We start from the raw sequence: 9,313 nt of genomic DNA, 5'->3' as shown, positions 1-9,313 counted from the left end.
CATCGTCATTAACTTCACTTCAATTAGATCCAGCCTTTGCACCATCGTCGGTGGCCCCATCGGAGCGAAATGCTCTGATACCACTTGTTATAAACTTCCAACACTAACTACACAATTTATCAATAGTACTCAAAAAAATAAAGCAAGCCAAAGTACTGATTGTATATAGAAGTGTTTAATTGCACCTCTTACATACCAAGAACAACGATATTAAGGACTACTCAACAATTTGAGAGGTTCAGCTCTCTCACAAGGTGATTAGATAAAACTATATCATAATACTCTCATAAACCTAACCCTTGACTCTCCCCCTATCTTATTATTCTGAAATGACCGAATTGGTCTCATCTGCTGCAATGACCTTTTTACCCTTTTTATGTCTTCTATTATACGTCTTTAAAACCTGTTGATGTATGACATACTTCTTGTGAAAACTCAGAGTATAAACCCCCTTCTCATCCTCTTGGGGATAAAAAGATATGGATTGCGCCTTAGGCATAGTCATTCTAAAAGCCCACCATACTTTAATCCCTTGATAATCATCAGTAATCTCTTCATGATCATCCATGCTAATAAAAAGCGTTTCAGTGTCTTTCACGGAATCAGTCTTGAGCCTCTTGGTCGTGACCGAAGAATTGGCAGCCAGGTAATGCTGAATTGCGACATAGGCTGTGCCACGATCAAAACCATCATCAGAATACTCATGAAATGGGATTTGGATATAAGGGTAGGAAAAGGAGACAAGTTTATGACCATATCTTTCAGAAAAATGGCTAATGTCATAAGGAAAATATTGCTTGAAAATTTCCCACACAAATATTAGGCTTGCAAGCACAGATCCTATATTAGTCCACATTTCAGCACTTATCATATTCTTTAGTAAATGTGGAAAAATTTTATGGTCTGTGAAGACTCTTCAGTGAAGAGTTTGCTGCAAGAATATAGATTATAAACAGAGAGAGAGGGATGTATATAAATATACAAATTGAGACCAAATATAACACTTATGGGAGTTATTTATATAATAGGGCAAAGACCAATCAGTCTGTAATCGTAATTTTCAGTTATTTATATGGAAGGTTCCGCGGATCATAGTAATTGTCTAGTTGTTGATCTTTGTCTTCATTTTTGACCCCGCAAGAATTTCAGATTCGTTCTAAACTTTCTATACATGGGACTACTTTGGAGCATTGTGCAATGACTAAAGGAGAGGATAAAAAATAGTACAAAAAATGATTACATACTAATGTGTCATGGCTCATGTGGTACTATGAAATAGTTTTATTGATGATTTTGATGTAAATGTAGGGGTCCATATTTATTTAAGCAATAAAAATTTGACAAGTAAGATTTTGGGAACTAATTTACAGGACCGGCCCTGACCCTGAGTTTTGAAATGACTATGCAATCTAAAATTTTTTTCCCTCTTATTTGAATTTTTTTTGAAATAATAGTTTCATGCACGATATTTGTTTTCCGAATAAGTCCATTCATTCTGGTAGGGGTGAAAGTCACACGCTAAGATCGTAGTTTTTCAATATGATTGTGCTTTTGCCTCACGGGCGTCTCTTTGTAGAATACTTGATTTAAGTGTGATCTGTTATGAGTATCTTAAATTTGGATACTCCTAGTTATCCCATAACTATAGGAATTTAGTAGAAGTTATTAAGATTAGTCGGCAAGAGCTTTATTTCGAGAAAACTCATACCCTCAAAACCTTTTTCAAATACAAAAGTAATGTTAGGAATATGTTGTGAACTTGATGATAAATTAAACAAAACACCTTAGTAGATTTAACTTAGTGAATTTTATAGCACTCGATGGATAATCAAATCTAGTCCCGACGGATGATTTAATATAGTCTCGACGGATGATAATTTGACATCCACCGGGTGAGTAACTTATGTAAAAATAAGATCTGTACCACATTCCTGCAAACAACTTTCTGTATATTCTGTAGGAGCATTTGAGTCATGTTGACCACTAGTGGATATGCAGAATAGATTGATTAATTATAAATATGAGATGTCTTGTAATTCTGTGTAAGTGAAATGGATTCAAGTGACAAATAGCTACCCGACGGATGACCAACATAGCTACCCGACGGATGATCAACAAAGCTACCCGATGGATGACAAACATGTACCCGACGGATGATCAACAAAGCTACCCGACGGATGACAAACATGTACCCGACGGTTGATCAAATTCAAATATCTGTTGACAGTGACAACATAGTCACATGCGTTGGGTGTTTGCAAAAGGAATGTGGCAGCCTGTTTAGCAGGAATATGAGAACAAAGAAGCATTACCATTTCCATGCTATTATGAAGATATTCAAAGATGCTGGAATAGAGTAATGTAGAAGCATGGAGTAAGACTAGATATGTTATGTTTTATTATCTTGTCTTATTGTCATATAAACTTGGTGATATATAAACCAAGTGTAGCTTGTAGAATATTCAACTAAGCAAACATATTTAAAAAGAGAGATAGAAAAAGCTATACTTGTTAAAAATTTCTCTGTAGTTTGTTTGTTCTACTTGTAAGCAGCTTTAAGCTATTCAAGCTTCACAAATTTCTCATTCAATATATATATATATATATATATCTCTGGTGGATACTTTCAAAATCACCAGAAAGTTTTAAAAGCTTGTGTTTTTATAACTTTGTGTTTTAATTTATATAACTACTTCATTCCGCAATCTGCAAATCAAACACTTATATATTTGTCGAGTTAGAACTATTTTAAAATCTTGAAAAAGTAGAAGTAGCCAGAATTACATTCAACCCCCTTCTGTAATTCTTGTTGTATTGTTAGGGAATAATAATTGGTATCAGAGCAAGCTCTTGAAGTACAAAGAGTGTAAAGATCACAACAAACAGCAAGATGAACAAGAAGGATGTTGGAGTCAAAATTCCATTTCTAGACAAGGACAATTATCACCACTGGAAGGTGAAGATGCACCTCCATCTTCTTTCTCAAAATGAAGCCTATGTGGATTGCATAGAGAGAGGTCCTCATGTACCAATGAGAGCTGTAACTGGCAATGAACCATCTGTTCCCAAACCTAGGCATGAGTGGTCATATCCTGATATTGAGCAAGTCAGGAAAGATAAGAAGGCCATGAACATATTGTTCAATGGAGTTGATGGTGATATGTTTGATAACATCATTAACTGTAAAACAGCCAAAGAGGTTTGGGACACAATCCAAATTATTTGTGATGGTACTGAGCAAGTAAGGGAGAACAAGATACAGTTACTGATTCAACAATATGAGTATTTCCACTGTGAAGAAAGTGAGTCTCTCACTGATATTTTTAGTAGATTTCAAAAGCTACTAAATGCTCTAAAGTTGCAAGGAAGAGTCTATCAAACAAATGACTCTAACCTCAAATTCCTTATATCTCTTCCAAAAGAGTGGAAGTCAATGACAGTCTCATTGAGAAATTGTCAGGATTATAAGGAGTTCACCTTGGAGAGACTGCATGGCATCCTAAAAACTTATGAGCTTGAAATAGAGCAAGATGAGAGGATGGAGAAAGGAAGGAAGAAAGGAGGGTCCATAGCACTTGTTGCTGAGTTAGAGAAGGAGAAAGAAATGAAGGTAGAAGCTGTATCCCTCTTTTCCCAACATGACTGCTATGCCTACCATGCCTATGAATGCTATGTCTGCTCAGAATATGAATGCACAATTTGCTAATATGCCATTTGCACCTAATCCTTATTAAGCTGCATTTAGTATGCCTAAAATGCCATTTAGCATGCCTTACTGGAATAACATGTTTTCAAATAGCATGCCTTTTCCTGTTAATCAAAATGTGCATGACAATTCTATTTTAATGACTGGTTTTAAAGGTCCAACTCAAATGATTAAGGATGAATCAGAAATTCCCAAGTCAAATGAGATCAAACTTAAGAGACCAAAGAAGAAAGCTAACAAGGCAGGACCCAAGGAAACTTGGGTACCAAAAACAACTTGATTTGATTTTGACGTGTGTAGGGAAATAGAAAGAATCTTTGGTATGTGGATAGTGGTTGCTCAAGGCACATGACTGGAGATTCTACCCTGCTCACCGAGTTCAAGGAAAGAGCTGGCCCAAGTATTACTTTTGGAGATGACAGAAAGGTTTATACTGTGGGATATGGCTTGATTTCAAAAGACAATGTCATCATTGAAGAGGTTGCCCTAGTGGACGGTCTCAAGCACAATTTATTGAGTATCAGCCAGCTTTGTGATAAAGGCAACTCAATAACCTTCGATTCAGAAGCCTGTGTTATGACAAACAAAAGGAGCAACAAAGTGGTTCTCACTGGAGTAAGAAATGGAAATGTGTATCTAGCTGACTTTAAATCATCCATACAGAATCTGTCACTTGTCTTCTCAGTAAAGCAAGTCAAGATGAAAGTTGACTATGGCACAAGAAGCTGTCCCATCTAAACTTCAAGGCCATGAATGAGCTTGTCAAGAAAGAACTAGTTAGAGGTATTCCTCAAGTGGAGTTTACTAAGGATGGATTGTGTAATGCCTGCCAGAAAGGAAAGAAGATCAAAGCATCATTCAGAAAGAAGCTTCATTCAACAATTGAAGAACCTTTGCAATTGTTACACATGGATTTATTTGGACCAGTCAATGTGTTGTCCATCTCAAGGAAAAGATTTTGCCTAGTAATTATGGCTGATTTCTCAAAGTTCTCTTGGACATATTTCCTAAAGTCTAAAGATGAAGCTAGTGAAATCATCATCAATCACATAAGGCAAGTCAACAATCATCCTGATTAAGGTAAGAAGAATCAGGAATGATAATGGAACTGAGTTCAAGAATTCTGTGATGATATTATTTTGTGAAGAGAATGGGATTATGCATGAGTTTTATGCAGCAAGAACTCCATAACAAAATGGAGTAGTGGAAAGAAAGAACATATCTCTTATTGAGGCTGCAAGAACAATGCTTGAAGAATCAAAGTTACCAACATATTTTTGGGCTGAAGCTGTGAATACTGCCTGCTACACTCAGAATATCTCTTTGGTTAATCAAGCAAAGTACATGAACCCTACCAATTGTTCAAGAACAAGCCAACTCTAAATTTTCTTCATCTCTTTGGCTTCAAATGTTATATCTTGAGGAGTCAAACTGATCAACATGGGAAGTTTGATGCTAAAGCAGATGAAGGAATCTTTCTTGGATATGCTGTGGGAAAGGCATATAGGGTCTACAATCTAAGAACCAACATTGTTATGGAATCAATACATGTTGTGTTTGATGACAAAAAGATTGAAGGACTGCAAGATGGAGATTTCCATAAAAGCCTCAAGTTTGATAATGTGGAGATGGTTAGTGATGACAGTGATGATGAAAGTGATCAAGAAATAGTGAGTAAGGATAATGCAGAAAAATCTACAACTAATGAAGCACATAATTCAACATCTGTCAAGTAACAAAATGTTTCATCTATCGGGAGACAATCTGTGTTATCCGTCGGGACACAAAGTGCTTCATCCGTCAGAACATTAAGAGAAGCTGAAAGTCAGAATAGATCACCTACAGAAAGCTCTCCTTTATCAAATCAAAGATTCAAAAATTTAGGGGAGTTTCTTATAATCAAAACTCAGTCACATATCAAGACAACAATGAGGCCTCTTAATCTAGAGCTAATCTACCTCATTAAAGAAAATGGACTAAAGATCACCCTTTTGAGCTTATCATTGGCGATGCATCTTCTAGAGTTCAAACAAGGAGAGCAACTCAAGAAGAATGTCTATATAGAAGCTTTTTATCTAAGGAAGAACCAAAGAAGGTAGAAGAAGCTTTGCTGGATCCTGATTGGATTTTAGCTATGCAGGATGAGCTAAACCAATTTAAAAGGAACAAGGTATGGAAGCTGGTACCCAAACCTAAAGGAAAGAATCCAATTGACACCGAGTGGGTATTCAGAAACAAGATGGATGAAAATGGCATAGTGGTCAGGAACACAACTAGATTGGTTGCTATGGGATATTGTCAACAAGAAGGAATAGATTTTGATGAAACCTTTGCTTCTGTTGCAAGATTTGAAGCCATCAGAATCTTCTTAGCCTATGCAGCTCATGCCAATTTCAAGGTCTATCAAATGGATGTCAAAAGTGCCTTTATGAATGGAGATTTGGAGGAGGAAGTCTATGTTAGTCAGCCTCCTGGTTTTTAAGACCCAAATTTTCTAGAATATGTATACTATCTTTTGAAAGCACTTTATGGATTGAATCAAACACCTAGAGCCTGGTATGACACTTTATCAAAGTTTCTTTTGGAAAATCCCTTTACAAGAGGTACTGTTGATAAAATCTTATTCTTTAGAAATGTTAATGGCTCTAGTATACTTGTTCAAATCTATGTAGATGATATTATATTTGGTTCTACAAATGAAAAACTTTGCAAAAAGTTTGCCAAATTGATGCAAAGTAAGTATGAAATGAGCATGATGGGAGAACTAACTTACTTTCTTGGTTTACAAGTTCAGCAAGTTAGTGATGGAATATTCATTAGTCAAACTAAATATATTCATGATCTTTTAAAGAAGTTTGAACTAATGGATTGCACATCTGCAAAAACTCCCATGGCCACTACAACTAAGCTTGAATTAAACACTACTGAAAAGTCTATGGATATTTCAAGCTATAGGGGCATGGTTGGCTCACTTCTGTACTTAACAGCTAGTAGGCCAAATATAATGTTTGCCACTTGTCTTTGTGCTAGATTTCAGGCTGATCCTAGAGAATTTCACTTAGTAGCTATTTTTAGATATCTCAAGGGAACACCAAAACTTGGCATTTGATATCCTAGAGATTCTGGTTTTGATCTAACTGGTTATTCAGATGTAGATTATGCAGCTTGTAAAATAGACATAAAAAGCATAACAGGAACTTGTCAATTTCTAGGGAACAAGCTTGTGTCCTGGTTCAGTAAAAAAACAAAATTCAGTTTCTAATTCTACAGCTGAAGCTGAATATATTATTGCCGGTAGTTGCTGTGCACAGATTTTATGGATGAAAAACCAATTATTGGACTATGGTCTACAAGTGGATAGAATTCCCATTTTCTGTGATAACACAAGTATAATTGCCATCACTGAAAATCCAGTGCAGTATTCAAGAACAAAGCACATAGACATCAAGTACCACTTCATTAGGGAGAATGTTATGAATGGTACTGCGGAACTTCATTTTGTTCCAAGTGAAAAGTAGCCTGCAGATATATTTACCAAGCCACTTGATGAATCCACCTTTTCAAGGTTGGTAAGTAAGTTAGGTATGCTTAATTATTCTTGAATTATTTCAGATATTTTTGCAAGTTTTAATGCAGCCAGAAACTTAATTGATTTTTCTGTTTTGGATGAAATTTTGGCTAAATCAAAATTTACATCCCGACGGATGCTCATTATCCATCGAGTTTGATCATCCGTCAGAATATTTTTTTATGAATAAAAATCAGTTACTTTTCTGGATTATTTCATAACTCGACGGATAATTGATTTATCCTCATCCGTCGAATTGTCTCAATCTTAGCCGTTAAAACTCTGAACGTTATCCATCGAGTATACTTACAGTTTGTAAGCACAACACGACGGATAAGTGACAAAATTTGTACAGTTTATTTATTTTTAAATGACTATTTTGATCTATTTTGATTGGTTACTTTATTTCACTTTATTATTTTTGATAGTTTATTTCTGAGATAGTATAAAAGCAGAATTCATTTTTTATCTACTCGTTTATCATTCTCAATTCAATTGCTCTAACTTCCTTTCTTCCCCAAAGCAAATATTCTCTCTACAAATTTCTCATTCTCTAACAATGGCACCAGTAGTCAAAATAATGTCTCAATCTGGATATATCTATGAAAAGAACAACTTTGCAGCACTTGTGAATAAGGAGATTCCTCTGTCCGGAGACTTTCACAAGATGATGGATTTTGTGAAGAGCTGTAAACTCGGTTATGCTATGCTGGAATCACCCATAATCTACTGTGAAGTTTTGGAGGAGATATGGACAACTGCCGTGTATAACTCCATTGACAAAACCATAACATTCACTCTCAAAGGTAAGCAATTTTGCATTAACAGTGACATTGGCAAATCATGCTTTAGGATTCCAGATAACACTGCTACTGTTCCACACACAGACACTGATATAGTTAACATGCTAAATTCTATGGGCTATGCACTTCCTACTTCTAAGTTAAGTGAAATTAAGAGGTTAGGTCTTAGAAAGGAATGGAGTTATTGTGTGATGTGGTAACTAAAGTATTTTCTGGTAAAATTAGCAATTTCGAGTCTGTTAACATCTCCATGCTCAACATGCTCTACATGCTAATTACTGATAAATATTTTAATTTCAGTCAGTGTTCTAAAAATTGGTCTAGGCGGTCGTCTAGGTGGCGCCTAGGCGCTAGACGGTGGTAAAACGCCCCGACTCGGACCTAGGCGGTGATTTGCGCGTTTTTTCAAAATTCGGGTCAAAATCGAGATTAGGCGGGCTAGGCGGTCAAAAATCGGTCCTAGGCGGTCTAGGCGGAAAATAATTAAAAAAATATTTTTTTTTCTTTTTTATAATTTTAATTCATTAATTTCATAATTTCACAATATCATGTCAATTTCTAATATAAAGTATTGGTAAGAATTAACAAGTAATCTAATATATTTATTTTCTCACTTAAAATATTAAAATAACATATTATAATTAATTTAAAAGTGTGAATTAAAATATAGTTAATATTGTAAACTCAATAATTAGTACACAATATAACGACTCGTGTACTTTAATTTTATTTCTAATATTTGGAAGTGTAATAAAAGTTGAAGTAAATAAATAAAAGATGTGTATTGATTTTGGCAGCGGTTATTGATTGTTATTTAAATAATTATGATTTGTTGATATGTGGGATTGGAATTATGTGATATATTGGTGAGTTATGTGATTTTATTTTGCTTGTAAAAGTGACTTTATTGTAATTTTAATTCCATAAATATTTGGGTTGTCTTTAAAATTGGTTTTCTAATTTTATAATTTCAATAATTATTTTTAGGACTTTATAAAATTGAGAAATTAATATTTTGTTAATTATTCATTTTCAAATGATTTTCTGAGTGTGTTAAATGCTAAAATCCATATTTAATTATGGGAAAATTTAAAATTTATGAAATTTATATTTTATTAAGTTCGTATTATTCGGAGAATTTTAAAATTATTTTAGAAATTTTCGGGAATCGTTTCATGCGCGCGCCGTTTCGTTATTTATTAAAAAGCGGGTATAAAACGTACCTTAAAAATTGTT

General features: G+C 34.7%; 1 protein-coding gene across 1 annotated transcript; it reads right to left on the bottom strand.

Moving 5' to 3' along the window:
• Positions 1–319: 319 nt before the first annotated feature.
• LOC141694862 (AAA-ATPase ASD, mitochondrial-like) lies at positions 320–871 on the bottom strand. Its single transcript, XM_074499236.1, has one exon. It carries the CDS (start codon positions 869–871, stop codon positions 320–322), a length of 552 nt encoding a protein of 183 aa, XP_074355337.1.
• Positions 872–9,313: the final 8,442 nt, after the last annotated feature.

Source organism: Apium graveolens, chromosome 2 (assembly GCF_009905375.1).
Source record: "Apium graveolens cultivar Ventura chromosome 2, ASM990537v1, whole genome shotgun sequence".
NCBI classification, from domain to species: domain Eukaryota; kingdom Viridiplantae; phylum Streptophyta; class Magnoliopsida; order Apiales; family Apiaceae; genus Apium; species Apium graveolens.
Note: the sequence above shows the minus strand (reverse complement) of the source record. Positions and strands in the feature narration are given on the sequence as shown.

Excerpts from the sequence above, each read along its gene's own strand:
- LOC141694862 (XM_074499236.1), bottom strand. The coding sequence starts at position 871 with ATGATAAGTGCTGAAATGTGGACTAATATAGGATCTGTGCTTGCAAGC.